Raw genomic sequence first — 18,210 nt, forward strand, 5'->3', positions numbered from 1 at the left:
CTAGCGCGGGGGCTTGACTGACTTTGTAATCCCCAGCTCCGGCAGTGAGGACCGGAGCCCGGGCCTGAGTTACTGCCGGACCCTGACGGAGAGCAGGAGCTCATTGCAGAGGCCGTGTACCTTTGACCTAGTCCCTGCCAGAGGGGCGGAACCCTGAGACCGATCCAGGCCGTGTAGTGAGGCGGCCTGGCCCCCGACGGCCCCTGAGAGGGCCCGACCCCCACACCGGACGTTTACAGTCATGCAGTCCATATGAAGGAAACCTATGACAACATGAAACAACTTTTGAGGTGCATAAACTATGACCAACATCAGTGGCAGCTTTGTGGCAATTTGAAGGTTGTTGCTCTCTTGCTTGGTCTGCAGACTGGATACACAAAGTACTGCTGTTTTCTCTGCGAATGGGATCATCGTGCAAGAGATTCCCACTACATCAAGAAAGATTGGCCACTCCAACAGTCATTGGAGCCTGGGAGGAAAAGTGTTCAGCATCCACCACTTGTTGAATCAAGGAAGATTTTGTTACCACCCTTACACATCAAGCTGGGTCTGATGAAGAACTTTGTCAAGGCCATTGACAAAACACAAGCAGCTTTCAAGTACCTCCGTGGAAAATTTCCAAGGTTAAGTGAAGCTAAGATAAAGGAAGGTGTCTATGTTGGTCCTCAGATTCGTGAACTTCTTCGAGATGATGCATTTGATCATGCACTGCGTGGCAAGGAAAAGACGCCATGGAAAGCCTTCCAGTTAGTGGCAATCAATTTTCTCGGAAACAACAAGGCAGACAACTACAGGTTGTTGGTGGAAAACCTCCTCAAGGCATACAAAAGCCTTGGTTGCAACATGTCACTAAAGATACAGTTTTTGCACTCTCATCTAGATTTTTTTCCACCGAACTACGGAGCAGTGAGCGACGAGCACGGCGAGCGATTTCACCAGGACATTGCAACAATGGAGAAACGCTATCAGGGCAAATGGAGCCCATCAATGCTTGCAGACTAGTGCTGGACAGTGACAAGAGATGCTCCATTTAATGAATACAAGAGACAAGCCAAGAAGCGCCGAGTAGACACTGAATAGGACTAAACTATGTACATAATAGTTTTTTGCCTTTTGTTTCATAATCAATTTTATTTATATAACCCTTTTGCTGATTTTTAAAGTGTTACATAAACAGGACAGGTGAAATATTATCATGGAAAGCAACCATAAACACATGAAAAGACCTAGGTTTACAATTTATGATTAAAACTCTACTATCTACACAATATACATAGATATAAAATGTAAAAATTTAAATATCTTAGAAACAGTAGCCAATCAGTTGTTTTAATTGTCATATTTGAATTCAATACACCAAAGTACATAATAAATAGCACATTTTATCTCTGAAGCAGATGACTTCTCAAAAATTGTAGACCAGTGTTATTTTGCTTCCTTTTAAGACTAGAATATTTCCATTCTTTATTTCAGCGGTCCCTGCAAAAGTCAAATCTGTGTCATTCCCTCTGGGTCTTCGTGCCTGTTCCTAGCTGATTTCCAGGAGGGAAGATGAAAACTTTGCTTCTCTCTCTCCTTCTCTTTGCTATTGCAGCATGTAAGTAGGATAGGAGGGAGCACTCGCCCCTTTCTACTGATCCCGCTGCTGTCATCTCTCTGACTGAGATTTCTCCGTGCTCTTTGCAGGTGTCCATTCCCAAGTTAAACTGCTGCAGACCGGAGCAGCCCAGGTGAAGCCCTCACAGACCCTGAGACTCACCTGCTCCGTGTCTGGATTCTCTCTCACGTCTAGCGGGTATGGGGTGAGCTGGGTTCGACAGCCCCCAGCGAAAGGCCTGGAGTGGTTATCTGCTGTGTACTGGGATGAAGACAAATACTACCAGGAGTCTCTGAAAAACGGACTGACCATCTCTAGGGACACCTCTAAAAGCGAGGTGTATTTGGAAATGAGAGGCATGGAGGCCAGAGACAGCGGCACCTATTACTGCGCCAGGAGACACACAGTGACACAGAGCAAAGCAGGGACCGGTACAAAAAGGAGAAGCGGATTCTGAGCTGTGCATTGAGGCCAGATTAACTCAGAGCAACGAGGTTCCCCAACTAAACTCCCTGTAAATGGAAAGAAAATGCATCGTAGGGAAAAACGAAAACAGAGACGTCAAAAACAGCTTCTTAATTTTTTCTCTCAACATGACACTGCAGAAAGAGGAATCGTGAGATTCAATGACACACACGAGATCCCCTGGAAAAAACAATTAGCTTAAGTAAACATATATGACTTCCAAGCGTTTCACCGTTAAACATGTGACTACATCCAGTCATTACCAAATGACAGAGATGTATTGTATTGCTGATTATGTATTGTGTGACTTTTAAACCAAACTTTGTAGTTTTGGATAATTTAAGCACTATGTCAAGATGTACAGACACTATTTCCTCAACCCGTAGAGTATATAATTTTAACATTCGCTTTAATACATTTTTTAATCCGTATCCCCTTTCTAGGTGCCCTTTCTGAAGTAAAGTTGGTTCAGTCGAGTCCTGGAACCATGAAGCCCTCAGAATCTCTCCATCTGACATGTACCGCCTCTGGTTTCTCCATTGCCAGTAGCGGTTACACTTGTCACTGGATCCGACGGGCTCCTGGCAAAGGGCTGGAATGGCTGGGCTACGTCAATGTGTATTACTCCACCTCCGGCTCCATCTCCCCCCCCCAGAGCCGAATCTCCATCACACAAGACACCTCCAAGAACGAGCTTTACCTGCGGCTCCGCTCGCTGACAGCTGCAGACACCGCTGCCTATTACTGCGCCAGGCACACAATGACACGGAGCGAAGCAGGGCCTGGCACAAAATGTGTAAGAAGAAATTGGAGCAGAGACTTGTACAAAAAAAGGGGAAGCAGATTCTCAATGGTGTCACATACATGGCCAACCCAAAAAGACTTTATACATTGACCTTTTAATTGTCTTTGAAAGAGAGAAAAAATAAGCAATCATGCCCACCTCTCTTCAGAATGGCTTTGCAAGATCATTTTCCTTGTCCTTGGTTTTCCGTTTCACCCTGATAATTTAATCCCTCCATTGGATCCCTGTTCTCTGTCTATGGCATCAAACTCAAGCTACTTGTCTGCGGGAAAAGTATCTTTCTTGAGATTTCCCCAGCAATGGGCCGCGGTGATAGAGGAGTAGCAATTAAAACCACTGAAGAAAAGTCTGAGAAATACAATGAATTTTGGGGGGTTTAAAGGATTTGTGGATCCCGGACTGTCACTTTATATTCGTCACGGTGGCAAGGCAGAGCCCCTCAGAAGACAGACTCCGCGTGTAGACGAATGTTCACTGGGTATGAGAAGAACCTCGAACTTATAGAAACACAACAAAACCCAGAGTGGATTCACAAGCAGCCTTACCAGTGCTCCACACTCTGCCTGCTGAAGAATATTTCCATTTTCTCTGCATTTGCAGTGCCTCCTGGTCCAGCATGGAGGAGCAGCACCATCCAAAAGAACCAAGCTTATGTTACCTGCTTATCCGCTGCAATTCGCACAGCTGCCATGTGGCGGCAGTGTTGAATCGTTAATTAACCAGAATCCCTCAGGAACATTCCTGAAACGGGAATAGATTAATGTTACGTGGAGAGGATGACTCTGAGACTGGGGGCAGGGCGGGCGCTTCCACTAGGCGACCCTAGGCGGTCGCGTAGGGCGGCAGGATTCGGGAGGCAGCATTTTGCTGTCCTAGGGGGCAGCTCCTCCTCTGAGCATTGGGCGTCAGGTATCCTTCCCCTCCGCGTCTTTGGGGCACTTCGGTGGCAGGTCCTCCACTCGCTCCGGGACCCGCCGCCAAAGTGCCCTGAAGATGCGGAGCAGAAGGACCCCCGCAGCCGAATGCTCAGAGAAGGAGCTGCCGCCTAGGGTGGCAAAAAGCCTGGCGCCGCTCCTGACTGGGGGATGAGTTTTTCCAAAGGGCCGAAGAAACATCTGGAAATTTGGTTACCTTATTTTAACTTCCCCAGACTTTTTAACCCCCTGGTTTCCGCTGAGTACCTAATATGCTGCAGCTAGAGAATCCTCACATTGACTTTTGTGCTTACCCAAAGTTTGTATTCCCTGACTCCAGAAAAATGTTGTTCCCCCTTAAAAGATACTAGTGTTCTTACGAGCTAGGGGGAGGGTTTTCAAAGCGCCTAAGAGAGTTAGGTGCCCACATACCATCCAAATCCAATGGGAACTGGAGATCTCATTTTCTTGGGTTTGTTTGAAGATCCCGGTCTAGAAGCTTCTCTCTTCATACATCTTATGAGAACAATTTCTGTCAGTTGAAGAAAGCAATTACAATGAGCACAAATGCTGCGAGTAGTTGTTGTTTTTAATAGGGTTACCATCCGTCCATATTTCCCCAGACATGTCCGGCTTTTGCGTCTTTAAATAGCAGTCCAGGAGGAATTGGTAACAAGGTTAAAAAGTCCGGGATTTTTCCCCCTCCGCTCCCCTCCCTTCCTCCCTTCCATGCAGAGTGTGGCGTGGCTGATTGGGCGGCTGGGCCTGATTGAGCTGCTCCCATTGGCCTCCAGCAGCCAGAGCCCCTCCCCTGCTCCCTCCGCCCTCCCCGCCCCCCCCGGCTGCCTGCAGCCTGGTATAAGGACACAAACAGCCCCACTGGCAGTGTGCTTTGCCTCCACGTGGAGGAGCCAGCATCTGACCGGCATGGGCATGGTAAGGGGAGTCCCGGGGGGCAGTCAGGGAGCAGGGGGAGGGTTGGATGGGTCGGGAGTTCTGGGGGTGGGGATGTGAATATGGGGTGGGGGGGTGGCGGGTTATATTCTTTTGTGTTGCCCGAGCTCCAGCAATATCCAGGGCCGGGGGACCTGCTCCAGCAATATTTGGAGCTGGGTCTCTCCCCCGGCCCTGCCTGGAATGGGCCCCGGCCTCCACCTGCCACCCCCCCCACGCATCCTCCCCCATGCGGGTCCCCCCATCCCTGCCTGAAAGAATGCAGCACGCGCCTCTCCCGTGCCTGCTTGTGCTGCCGGAGTAGTACATTCCTACGCCCTGCTCCCAGCAGCAACTGCTGTCTGCTGCCCCAGGTCCTAGTGCCCCCCATCCACTAATGGAAAGACAGGCTGCCCTTACCCTGCCCTTCCTTTCCACCCTAGCCCAGAGCCTCTCCAACGTCCCAAACCCCTCATCCCCAGCCCCAACCCTCATCCCCCCGCACCCTAATCCTCTGCCCCAGCCCTGAGCTTCTTCCTGCATCATGAATCCCTCATCCCCAGCCCCAGCCAGAGCCCTCATCCCCCCGCACTCTAATCCTCTGCCCCAGCCCTGAGCCCCCTCCTGCATCATGAACCCCTCATCCTCAGACCCACAGCCCTCACCCCTGCATCCCCTCCTATCCCCAAACTCCCTCCCAATCCCCCTCCCCTTCCCACACACCCACTCCCACCCCCAAACTCCATCCCAGAGCCTGCATCCCTCACCCCCTCCTGCACACCCACCCCCTGCCCCAGCCTGGAGCCTGCACCCAGTACCCAAACTCCATCCCAGAGCCTGAACCCCTCCTGCACCCTAATCCCCAGCCCAGGACCTGCACCTCAGACCTCCTCCCCCACCCAACCCCCCTCCCAGAGCCTTAGGCAGGTGGGGGAGGCAGAGTTGGGGGGAGCAGGTTCTGGACACCACCAAAATTTCTACAAACCTGCCACCCATAAGGGTTGGGGCAGTCAGGGGACGGGTAGGGTCCTAGGGGGGCAGTTAGGGTGGGGGGTACTCAGGAGGGGGCAGTCAGGGGACAAGAAGCAGGGGGGGGTGGGGGTTCTGAGGGGGGCAGTCAGGGGGTGGGAAGTGGGAGGGAGTGGATGGGGGTGGGGCGAGAGCGGGGCTCCCCCCAGTGTCCTCTTTTTTGATTGTGGAAATATGGTAACCCTATTTTTAAAGTATTATCCATCGATGTGGATATTACTGAGAATTGTTTAAACAATGTGACTATTGGGTTGGTGCTGCTGTATTGTGTCTGCATTGGGTGAGTATGCGCTTTGTGCCTGTGTTGTCAATATCTCTGTGTTTGTGAGATGTTGCTCTGGCTGTGTACATCTGTATTGTGTGGTTATCGTGAGTGTGTGGTGCAGGTGCTGTGTGTGTGGCTCTTGTTGCTGTTTTTGGGATGCAGCTGCATGTGTTGTGTGTGTGTGTGTGTGTGTGTGTGTGTGTGTGTGTGTGTGTGTGTGTGTGTGTTGGGTGATCCTGTGTGTTGGTTGGGGAAAACTGAAAACAAGAGATGGAGAGAGAGTCTAATTACTTTTTTTTTTTACCAATATTAGCCTATATTGCTGAACTTTTCTTTTGACTTTAACCTAGACACTGGGTGAATGGGATTTGGTCACGTATGCCCGGATTTTGAAAATAACACATGGGAGACAGGTTCCCAAGTGCGCCCCCTACCTTAGTCAGTGGAAAGTCATTGGGACACGTGCTCAAGAACAAGAACTGATTCCAGATGAAGTTCTGCCCCAGATATTACTATTAAATTACAACTTCCTCAGCTCAGCTCCAGTGTCCGCTAAAGTCAATGGCAGCAGTTCCTGTGAGGTTAGTGGATGCTGGATCAGACCACAGGTCATGGGCCATGTCCACCCAACACAGTCTTCACCTGTAAGGGAAGGAGTTCCCAGTAATCTCCTTTCCTCTCTTCTATACCCTGTGTGTTGAAACTTCATGTGAATTGCTGGCTGGGGCTTTCTGCTCAAATAGAAACTACTCGTTCTACTCAGACTCCGTTCCCGCATAGCTCAGCCGGGAATTTCTTTTCTAGCTGCCTCCTCCGAAACCCAACTGGAGATTTGCCGCAGAGAAAGTGTCCTTGCTAGAGACGATGACGTGTTTATGCATTTTCCTTCTCCTCCTGGCCGCCCCTTCATGTAGGTAATTACCTAAGACAGAAAGTAAAACCTCGATGTTTCCACTTTGCCTTTAAAGTGCGCAGAAATCCTTATTATTTTCCATTTTCCCAGGTGTCCCCTCAGAGATTCAGCTGGTGGAGTCCGGCCCGGGAGCGGTGAAGCCCGGAGAGACCTTCAAACTAACCTGTGCGGTGTCTGGTTACTCCATTTCCAGCGGGTACTGGTGGCACCGGATCCGGCAGCCCCCTGGCAAAGGGCTGGGATGGATGGCAGAGATATATGGAGATGGGCGCATATTGTCTGCCCAGTCTCTTAAAAGCCGATTAGCCATCTCTGTAGATGTTTCCAAAAATGAATTCTCCCTTCAGCTGAGCTCCCTGACAGCTGCAGATACTGCCATGTATTACTGTGCCAGACAGTGACACCGTGACACAGAGGAAATAAAAACTGGGGTGTTTCTCTACAGTGCAGTGAGGCGGATTGAGTGCAAGGGCCTGCCACTCCCCAAACCAGTAAATAGGAAGGTGGGGAACACCTGTGGAACAAAGTAGTTATCTTCCTGCAGGGGAAAGGAGAGGAAGTCACCCCCAATGGGTAGAGCAGTTAACAGGAGTCAGAAGATCTGTGGTCTAGTCTAGGCTTGGCACTAGAAAACAGAAGCCCTGGATTCCAGTTCTGATTCTTATATGTACATGGGGACATTAAGGAAAATCCCCCTTTAAGGGAATTCGGGCAACTTTTCTTCTAAATGAGAGCGTCCACACGCAGGGGTTTAATGCACGTTCACGTCACATCTTTAGTTAATTAATCTTAAATGTTTCTGAGTTCTAACATGTAGAAAGACCCTAGGCTCTTCTGAAAATCTCACTTTAACTTCCTAAGGGACTTGGATGTTTTGGAAAATCCCACCCTAAACAGACAATAAAAATAGGACTGAGATGCACGCAACACAGGATACAGGCTTGGATATTCAAAGCCTACGGGAATTAGGTGCCAACTGCCCTTGAAAGTCAGTTTTTTTTATTACATTCACACCCCCTCCAATCATTCTTTTTTATCTCCTTATTCTACTTCCAAGGAAAAGGTTAGTCTAAGGAGACAATTCAATTAACAGTAGGATACCAAGGGAGTACTAGAGTTGATGGGAGAGTGCTCAGTGTTTGATTTATCGCATCTTCATTAGATGTGATAAATTGACTCCTGCTGGATCCATCCCTCTGGAGGTAAGTATAGACATGCCCTCAGACTCAATTGAGAGTCTTGTTATATGCTGCACAGTGACACCCACTAACACCTAGGTCTAAGTACTAGACCTGCTTTGGGACTGTTTCTCTGATTCAAGAGACTTCCCAGTGTGCCTAAGCGGTGAGGCACCCCTACTGACAGCTAAAATCCCTGAGAGCTGTGATAAGAGGGGGACCCTGAAGACATCTTGGTGCCACCAGCAGGATGGTTAGTGAGGAGCCACGACCAGTGGGTGTTGCCACAGTAAGAGAGTGCCTGGGCAGCAGACTGTGTAGGGTGTCTCTTTATCCCCCCTTCCATCCCGGTTGGGAGGTGAACTCTGCGGATGCACCTCAGAAGTCTGAGTCTGCATGATCCAAGGACAGCAGCTGCGAGTGAGGTGCAGGGAAAGGACGTGCATGTTAATGGGACTTTTGGGTTGCTAGACTGCTTTCTTTGCTCGTGATTTACGATTATGAATCCTGTTTGTGGTGTTTCCCCAACGTAATGCCGCATTGTTTCCCTCCTTTATTAAAAGGCTTTTGCTACACCCAGACTCTGTGCTTGCGAGAGGGGAAGTATTGCCTCTTAGAGGCACCAGGTGGTATGTAATTGTCCCAGGTCACTGGGTGGGGGCTTGAGCCGGTTTTGCATTGTGTTATTGAAAAGAGACCCCCTAGATACTGAACCCGGCCCTTGTTGCTGCCAACTCTGATGGGCAGAAGAGTTACATAAATATATAAATAATTTTCTCCTGGTGTAAATGGACATAACTCCAGCAACTTCTATGCCCGTGAATTTTTTTCTATCTGGGTCATGGACTGAACATGTATATGTGTAAGTTAAGTGAAATTAATGAAACAAACGGAATCAGTGGGGAAGAAACACAGGCGTTTCTTCTTAAGATCCAAGACAGTAAATTGGCCACTTATATGACTTTCACTTGTGTATCGACCATGGGGGGATGGGGGGAGATCCATTCTGTCTCTATGCTTCTCTCTATCTCTGTCTCGCTCTCACTCTGCCAAGGTTTCCTCAACCTCCAACCTTGCATCTTGTAAAAATAACCCTAAATTACAGCAGAATTCTACTAATTTCTGTGGCTTCCGCAATGCCCATCGCTTGAGGCATTTGTACCTTCAGCTTATCCCATTACCTTAAAGCATGAAGATATCTAAACGACCACAATAGTGCTTGAATTTCCAAGGGGACAAAGGGGAGTTAGGTGCCAGGTTTCTGGGAGAACCCCCAGCCTAAAGTAATTGGAATGTTCAGCTTCTTTGAAAATCTTACTCTAAGTGACATTCACCAGGTCACAAATAAAGTCTGTGCTTCCTTCATAACTCCCCTTTTCCTATTCTAACCATTTGATCCCACTCTCCATTAAGAGTCGAGAATAGAACCCAGGAGTGCTAACTTCCAGCCCTTTCTGCTTTACTCACTAGGCACCCAGGGCCAGTGCTTCCGCTAGGCGACCCTAGGCGGTTGCCTAGAGTGGCAGGATTTGGGGGATGGCATTTTGCCATCCTCGGTGGAAATTTGGTGGCAGGGGGTCCTTCTGCTCCACATCTTTGGTGGAAATTCGGCGACGGGTCCTTCACTCGCTCCGGGACCCACCACCAAAGTGCCCCGAAGACGTGGAGAGGAAGGACCCCCGCTGCCGAATTCTCAGAGGAGGAGCGCTGCCGCCTAGGGCAGCAAAAACCCTGGCACCGCTCCTGTAGGCACCAATCTGCTCCCAAACCTGGGAGAGAACCCAGGGACTTCTGGCTTACAAAGCCCCCCTTCTATAATCTGCTGGACCCAATTCCCTTCCCAGATCTGGGCTAAAACCCAGGAGCCCTGACTCCCAGATTCTAACACACACTACACCAGGGATCGGCAACCTTTGGCATGCGGCTCACCAGGGAAAGCCCCTGGCAGTCCGGGCCGGTTTGTTTACCTGCTGCGTCCGCAGGTTTGGCTGATCGCAGCTCCCATTGGCCGTGGTTCAACGCTCCAGGCCAATGGGGGCGGCAGGAAGCAGTGGCCAACACATCCCTCGTCCCGCGCCGCTTCCCACCGCCCCCATTGGCCTGGAGCTGCAAACCGCCGCCAATGGGAGCGGCAATCGGCTGAACCTGCCCAAGTGGCAGGTAAACAAAGTGGCCCGGCCCGCCGGGGTGCTTACCCTGGTGCTTACCCTGGTGCTTACCCTGGTGCTTACCCTGGTGCTTACCCTGGCGAGCCGCGTGCCAAAGGTTAATGATCCCTGGACTACACCATGTTCTCTTCACAGATTTGGGCATAGAAACCAGGCCCAGGCCCCACCACCTCCTTTTCTAACCACTTAGACCCCACTCTCCTCCCAGAGCTGGGAATTGAAGCCTAAATTCATGACTCTTAGCTCCTCTGCTCTAACCCACTATACCCTACTCCCCTCCCAGAGATGGGGATAGAACCCAGGAGTCCTGGCTCCCAGATCCCCCCGCTCTAACCACTAGACCCCACTCCCCTCCCAGAGATGGGGATAGAACCCAGGAGTCCTGGCTCCCAGATCCCCCCGCTCTAACCACTAGACCCCACTCCCCTCCCAGAGCTGGAAAGAGGAGCCTGAATTCCTCACTCCAAGCTCCTCTGCTCTAACCCACTGGACCACATTCCCTCTCCAAAAGTGAAAATAGAACCCAGGAGACCCCAGTGCCCCCATCTCTAATCACTGACCGCTCTGACTTCCTTTAACATTCATTTCCTGAGCTGCACAGATGCTTCCCTTAAAGAACAGAAGGGGGAGGAGAGAGGTAGCGACAAAATAACCACTTGGTTGTTTTTATATCTGCCACTGAAGCATGTACACGTCATGCACATCAGCCATCTGGGTTTCTTGTTTAAATAGAAACTCCCAGAGGTTTTTGTCCATCTGAATTCTATCATTCTTGTTAAATCTTCCCGTAAAAGAATGATTAAAGCTTTGATCATTTCCCTTGGCCTACTAATCCTGAGGCCCTGTGAGTTTTGATAGGAGGCAGTGGGACGTAGTTATTTGTCTAACACCATCTTTTTGTGTGATGGATTCCTTCTTCCTTGTATGTGGTTGCTTGTGCTTTGAACTCCCCCACCCCTGTTCTTCCCAGGTGTCCTTTCTTAGGTGCAATCAACACAGCCATGGTTGAAATCAGGCTCCCGGTTCTGAAACCTTTAGGGTCACTCCAGCTGACCTGCGCTGTGGCTCGTGTCCCCATCATTGATTCTTATGACTGAGGATGTGTCTGTCAAACTCAACAGAGACAGCTGGAATGGATTGGACACATTAATGGAGGTGGTGCTTCACACCCTGCTCCGTAGTTCCAAAACTGATTACTCATATCTAGGGACACAGAAATGAGTATTATCTCATGTTGAATGCACTGACCACTGAAGACCGTTTATTATTGTGCTGCTAATAAATACTACCACCCCACCGTGACACCAGGATTTTAGGGAGTGGCATTGTATTTTTCCACTTTACAGAGAGTGGGGTCTTGATGTATTTTAGGCTTCTCTTACTAATTTAAACAAACTACATGGATTTCAGTCTATTAATAAGATCTCTCTGCACATACTTTTAGTAGAAAAGAATGGATGGATGGATGGATGGATGGATGGATGGATGGATGGATGGATGGTCACATCATTATTTGAATTTAATATGTTGTTGGAGTGTGTGTGTTCCCGCAAATAATTTCTATGACTGTGCTTCAAGAAGAAATAGTTTCATGAGTTTTGACTGAAATACACAAGAATGACATGATGGGCGGAACAGGATAAAAGAGGGTCAGGATCTAAGTGGGTCCTAATTTGGTGTCACACCACAGGCTCAGAATTGCAAGCTTGTTCAAGCTGCTAATAGACAAACATGGGCCGCCAAGCACGTAGCACTGGCTCAATAAATATCTGTTCCCTACAACCCTGCCTGCCGGCTGCATCGCTTATTGCTAACGAAACACACATGAATGAGATGTGGGATTTTCAAAAGCGACTAAAGGCCAGAGCTACAGAGTATGTATGTACTTAGAGGATTTTGAAAATTCCCACTTGGAATACCTTTAGAAATCAGGTCCCAAGTGTTTACAGATGCATATAGATGCCTAGTAGCATTTACAACAGTACCTACTACCTAAGTACTTTAGACACCTAACTCCCAATGAAAATCAATGGGACTTAGGTACCTAATTCACTTAAAGACTTTTGTAAATCCCATTGGACATCTATCACATCTTTAGGCACCTAAATACCTTGTAAAGTATGTCTGCTAGTGATTTAGTGACATTGAAAGTCAAAGGAACTCCTCCTAAATTACTCAGGCTCTTTAGAAAATCCAATATGGAGAAGTTATATCCTTTGTAGAAGTGCTGGTCACCCAATAAATCAAATTGAAATCAAGGTGAGCTGCACGTGCCCAATGCATTTGGGGCCACATTTGTAAAGATGGTTAGGTGCTTGGTGGAATTTTCAAAACACAAACAGGGGCCTTTTCCCCATTGAAATAAAGGGGTGTTGGGCACCTTGGATATTTTGAAGGTAACCTGCAGGCACCTTAGCACCTTTAGCCATCTGCTTCTTCCTGTCTTTCAGAATTGACTTTGCAAAACAGAATTGCCTCCATGTTTCTAAGGAAAAACAAATGAAGGAAATAATTCTAGTGATCTGTTTAAATATATCCCCCTCGTTTTATTTGTAAAAGAATAAACATAATCACACAACTAGACAGAAAGAAAAGAAAAGCCTGGACAGGAATGAATCAGCTGCATTCAGACAAAGTGATCTATAACAACAGTAATACCTCTTATAGGGCACTTTTCATGATTTCTTAGGGTAAAATTTAGATCTCAAAGTGCTTCACAAAGGAGGTGATTTTATAGATGGTGAAACAGAGGGACAGAGCAGTGACATGCCTAAGGTCACCAGCAGCGTAGACAATAATAGAATCCAGGGCCTTTACCCACTAGACCACACTGCCTCCTGTGTGGCTTTTACACTCTGACCTCTGGTCTCTGGCCAAGGCCTCGGTTAATTCAGGTGGAGCTAGTGGGAGGATGTATTTCTCAATACTCTGCTGTATGGTGTAGTCATGTCCCAGGGGGAGATCCCCAGACACACAGACAGCTCCCTGCCTTCCCTTATATCCCCCCAGTGAAACCCACATGCAAATCACTGCTTCTAGGTGGGCTCCTGTTTAAATACAAACCCCAGGTTCTCGCAGCTCAGACGATGATATCTGACTGAGTGCTGCCCTAACAAATCATGGAGTCACTATGGGTTTTCAGTTTACTGTTATCTGCCCTGACTTGTGAATATTTCTGGGGAATGCAGGGAACTTGAGGTCTATGGAGTAAAACTGGGGTAAGAATGATAAGACCCATAATCATTTTCCCCACTTCCCAGGCATCCAACATAAGAACATAAGAACGGCCATACTGGGGCAGACCAAAGGTCCATCCAGCCAAGTATCCTGTCTGCCGACAGTGGCCAATGCCAGGTGCCCCAGAGGGAGTGAACTAACAGGCAATGATCAAGTGATCTCTCTCCTGCCATCCATCTCCACCCTCTGACAGACAGAGGCTAGGGACACCATTCCTTACCCGTCCTGGCTAATAGCCATTAATGGACTTAACCTCCATGAATTTATCCAGTTCTCTTTTAAACCCTGTTATAGTCCTAGCCTACACAACCTCCTCAGGCAAGGAGTTCCACAAGTTGACTGTGCGCTGTGGGAAGAAGAATTTCCTTTTATTTGTTTTAAACCTGCTGCCTATTAATTTCATTTGGTGGCACTTGGTTCTTATATTATGGGAAAAGTAAATAACTTTTCCTTATTCACTTTCTCCACACCACTCATGATTTTATATACCTCTATCATATTCCCCCTTAGTTTCCTCTTTTCCAAGCTGAAAAGTCTAGCCTCTTTAATCTCTCCTCATATGGGACCCGTTCCAACCCCCTAATCATTTTAGTTGCCCTTTTCTGAACTTTTTCTAATGCCAGTATATCTTTTTTTAGATGAGACGACCACATCTGTACGCAGGATTCAAGATGTGGGCGTACCATGGATTTATATAAGGGTAATAAGATATTCTCAGTCTTATTCTCTATCCCCTTTTTAATGATTCCTAACATCCTGTTTGCTTTTTTGACTGTCGCTGCACACTGCGTGGACATTTTCAGAGAACTATCCACGATGACTCCAAGATCTCTTTCCTGATTAGTTGTAGCTAAATTAGCCCCCGTCATATTGTTTGTATAGTTGGGGTTATTTTTTCCAATGTGCATTACTTTACATTTATCTGCATTAAATTTCATTTGCCATTTTGTTGCCCAATCACTTAGTTTTGTGAGATCTTTTTGAAGTTCTTCACAGTCTGCTTTGGTCTTAACTATCTTGAGCAGTTTAGTATCATCTGCAAACTTTGCCACCTCACTGTCAGGGCCGGCTCCAGGCTTTTTGCCGACCCAAGCACATGCTTGGAATGCTGGTGCCTGGAGCCGGCCCTGCTCACTGTTTACCCCTTTCTCCAGATCATTTATGAATAAGTTGAATAGGATTGGTCCTAGGACTGACCCTTGGGGAACACCACTAGTTACCACTCTCCATTCTGAAAATTTACCATTTATTCCTACCCTTTGTTCCCTGTCTTTTAACCAGTTCTCAATCCATGAAAGGATCTTCCCTCTTACCCCATGACAACTTAATTTACCTAAGAGCCTTTGGTGAGGGACCTTGTCAAAGACTTTCTAGAAATCTAAGTACACTATGTCCACTGGATCCCCCTTGTCCACATGTTTGTTGACCCCTTCAAAGAATTCTAATAGATTAGTAAGACATGATTTCCCTTTACAGAAACCATGTTGACTTTTGCCCAACAATTTTTGTTCTTCTATGTGTCTATCAATTTTATTCTTTATGATTGTTTCAGCTAATTTGCCCGGTACCGACGTTAGACTTACCGGTCTGTAATTGCTGGTGTAGCAGGGTGGACACCTGCTCCGACCTGGAAGGGCCTGAGATAGCCCAGGGAGCAGGCAGCTTGAAGGCTGAGCTGATTGGGGGAAGTGGCGGCAGCTGGGGCCACGCCCCAAACAGACTCAGCAGGCCCTATAAAGGCAGGGAGCCAGGCGCTCAGACACAGTCTCTCTCTCTGCACTCAGAGAGAGAAGGGCCTGGCTGCAGGGAGCTAGAGACAGAGTACCTGCATGGAGCAGGGCTGGGGAAAGGCTGAGGAGCTCAGGAGTTCCAGCCTGGAAAGCCCCAGGCTGCGGCCTAGTGGGAGGCCAAGAGGTACTGGGGGTTGCAGAGGGCAGCCCAGAGCTAGGCCAAGGCAGCAGGTCCAAACCTCCCTTGCCTGTGATGAGTGGCCTATACTGCAGTCTGCCCCAGGGAGCGGGGGCTAGTTGGTGACTGGCAGTGGCCTTATTCTGAGGTGAGGTAGGGATAGTGGGTGGGGGTTCCCTGGGGAGGAGAAACCCAGAGAATGTGGTTCTGCCAGGGGGCAGCCCCCCCAGATAAGGGCACCGGGCTCCAGGGAGGGACACGGGGGCCAGAAGCGGTAAGATGGATCACCAGCCTACAGAGGGCGCTCTGGAGGCTGGATTGAGCTGATTCCCCCAGACGACCAGCAGGAGGCGCCGCAGGGGTGAGTCGGCACCCTTACAGCTGGGATCACCTCTAGAGCCCTTTTTAAATATTGGTGTTACATTAGCTCTCTTCCAGTCACTTCCACTAGCAAGTTCAGCTGGTCCCGTCCGGCCCAGGAGCGGCGAAGCCCCGAGTGACCCTCACCCTGACCTGTGCTGTCTCTGGAGATTGCACCGGAAACATTTCTAGTGGCTGTTGCTACTGGAACTGGATCCGGCAGAGTCCAGGGAAGGGCTGGAAAGGATGGGATATATAATTATTGTTTGCCAGAAGCTGGGAATGAGTGACAGGGGATGGATCACTTGATGATTTTCTGTTCTGTTCATTCCCTCTGGGGCACCTGGCATTGGCCACTGTCAGAAGACAGGACACTGGGCTAGATGGACCTTTGGTCTGACCCATTGGGGCCAATCTTATGTTCTTGTGTAATTAAAGATGGAGGCACAAGCTCCACCACATCCCTTCAAAGCAGGATCACCATCACGGTAGATTCCTCCAAGAACCAGGTCTCCCTGCAGCTCCGCTCCCTGACAGCTGCAGACACCGCCACCTATTACTGTGCCAGAGAGATAGTGACACAGAGCAAAGCAGGGAGCCGAACAGAAAGGGGAAGCGGAGCCTGCACAGACATTCAGGCCTCCATGACGCTGTAGTTTGTCTGTCTAGAAAAGCAGGAGACCCACCTTTCCGCTAGATGACAGAAAAGGGACAGCCTCTGTTTTCACTCGCACATGGTGAAAATTCATGACGAGGTAGAAACCAGTGAAAACTCAGGTGCTGAAACTATTTCACCCCTGACGGTTTAGTGCAGGCCGTGTAAATTCTGCTTGCGGACTTTCTCATCCCATCTTTCCACTAAAAGTAACAGGACCAACATGTGCAACACACACACCACGATCTTGTATCCCTGTAAGGAAGAGTTTGGCCTTCTACAATCTAAGTGCAGGGGATTCAGTACAGTAACCCGAAAATAATTTGACAAGCTCTCTGCCGTGATCTTTCTGTCACCAGCCACATTCATCCACATGTCAAACCCGGTCTCATTCCTTCAAGAACAGCCAAAAAGGATACATGCGCCAGCGCAAACACCCAGAGCAAGACTCAATCACTCCAGAGATACACACGCACAAATCTTCCCTGGTCTGGAGTGTGTACATTCCCTTTCCAGCTGGGAATATTGATTAACTTTCCAGCCATTGTTTCTGACTCTCCTCTGATACCAGTCAGCTCTGTGTTCTTGGGCAACCAGGGTGCACTATCCAGCCTGATTCATGAAAGACATCCCTGGCTGGGATGATTTAGTTGGGAATTGGTCCTGCTTTGAGCAGGGGGTTGGACTAGATGACTTCTTGAGGTCCCTTCCAACCCTGATATTCTATGATTCTATGACACCCCCAACCCCCAGCCTCTGCTTAAACCAAAACCCATCAGAGGAAAAAACACTTGCAGAGAGCAGTGAAGGGCGTTGGGAGACACACCTAGACCCCTCCTGACAAGGGTGACAAGATTAAGACATCTCCATTTGCATACAGAATGGAGAGCAAAGACAACTCCCCTAGCCTCATCTGCATGAGAGAATGGAGAACAGAGAACCGCACTGAACTCTGGGACCAGAAAAGCAGGGAAGCACTGCATCCTGGGAATCTCAGCTCCAGATGCTAATGACCCCACGCCTGCCCCCACCCAGCTCAGCAGTTATCAGACCAATTCTAGTCATGAATCCTTGATTGATATCCAAATACTGAAGCAGCCTAGTTGCATTGTGAGCTCCCTGGAAGAAAACCCCACCCATAACCCAGAGTGATCAGCTCCTATTATCTAGTCTAAAGAAAACCCTTGAGTCATCAGCTTACCTAGAAACAAATCTAGTGTTCTCCCTTCAACCATTGTATTTTCTCTACAAAAATCCCTACTCACTCTCTAGTCAGGATTCTGATGCTTAGATCCAAACTATGCATCAGTTCCACTGGAACTCCATCTTCTCCTGACTGATCGTGCTGGGGGCTCTGCCTGTCTCCTGCCCTCAGGACCCTCCACTACCACCATCATCTGGGAACCCTGACCAGTTCAAGCCTCATGGAGTGGATGAGATTCCCCCCTCTTTCTCTCTCTCTCTTTTCCTTTCTACCTTAGGTATTAACCTTTAATCATGTATGTTATGTTGGTTTAGCCTCCTTGTGTAGTTATCACTATTATTCAATAAATAACTTCTATGGTTTAGCTGGTTGCTTCTCTCTCTCTCACTGAACTTTACTCATTTGTGTTTTTAGCTTCCCCCATTCACTCTACAGCAACGCTTCTTTTACCTAAGCTAAAGATCCCTGCAGCGCCCAAAATACTGCGGGGTTTGCTTATCGAGTAGGTTACTGCCAGTACAATTGTGATGTGAGAGTGGGGAAAGGGACGTGCTGAATCTGGGACGCATAAGGGTAACA

At 48.5% G+C, this 18,210-nt stretch overlaps 2 protein-coding genes across 2 annotated transcripts; both read left to right on the forward strand.

The window, feature by feature from the left end:
* The first annotated feature begins 1,551 nt into the window (after positions 1 to 1,551).
* LOC128846265 (uncharacterized) lies at positions 1,552 to 3,191 on the forward strand. The gene is made up of 4 exons (XM_054045247.1): positions 1,552 to 1,597; positions 1,666 to 2,003; positions 2,526 to 2,858; positions 3,165 to 3,191. Exons 1-4 carry the CDS (start codon positions 1,552 to 1,554, stop codon positions 3,189 to 3,191), a joined length of 744 nt encoding a protein of 247 aa, XP_053901222.1.
* A 3,681-nt stretch (positions 3,192 to 6,872) lies between these two features.
* On the forward strand, positions 6,873 to 16,428 carry LOC128846266 (Ig heavy chain Mem5-like). The gene is made up of 5 exons (XM_054045249.1): positions 6,873 to 6,918; positions 7,012 to 7,318; positions 8,084 to 8,123; positions 15,864 to 16,030; positions 16,206 to 16,428. Exons 1-5 carry the CDS (start codon positions 6,873 to 6,875, stop codon positions 16,426 to 16,428), a joined length of 783 nt encoding a protein of 260 aa, XP_053901224.1.
* Positions 16,429 to 18,210: the final 1,782 nt, after the last annotated feature.

Source organism: Malaclemys terrapin, chromosome 12 (genome assembly GCF_027887155.1).
Source record: "Malaclemys terrapin pileata isolate rMalTer1 chromosome 12, rMalTer1.hap1, whole genome shotgun sequence".
NCBI classification, from domain to species: Eukaryota; Metazoa; Chordata; order Testudines; family Emydidae; genus Malaclemys; species Malaclemys terrapin.

What these genes read in the sequence shown, in the direction of transcription:
- LOC128846266 (XM_054045249.1), top strand. Translation starts at nt 6,873, where the DNA reads ATGACGTGTTTATGCATTTTCCTTCTCCTCCTGGCCGCCCCTTCAT. An exon ending in CCTCCTGGCCGCCCCTTCAT is followed by an intron (nt 6,919 to 7,011) that starts GTAGGTAATTAC and finishes CCATTTTCCCAG; the next exon opens with GTGTCCCCTCAGAGATTCAG. An exon ending in ATGTATTACTGTGCCAGACA is followed by an intron (nt 7,319 to 8,083) that starts GTGACACCGTGA and finishes CATCTTCATTAG; the next exon opens with ATGTGATAAATTGACTCCTG.
- LOC128846265 (XM_054045247.1), top strand. Translation starts at nt 1,552, where the DNA reads ATGAAAACTTTGCTTCTCTCTCTCCTTCTCTTTGCTATTGCAGCAT. An exon ending in ACTGCGCCAGGAGACACACA is followed by an intron (nt 2,004 to 2,525) that starts GTGACACAGAGC and finishes TCTGAAGTAAAG; the next exon opens with TTGGTTCAGTCGAGTCCTGG. An exon ending in CAGGGCCTGGCACAAAATGT is followed by an intron (nt 2,859 to 3,164) that starts GTAAGAAGAAAT and finishes AGATTTCCCCAG; the next exon opens with CAATGGGCCGCGGTGATAGA.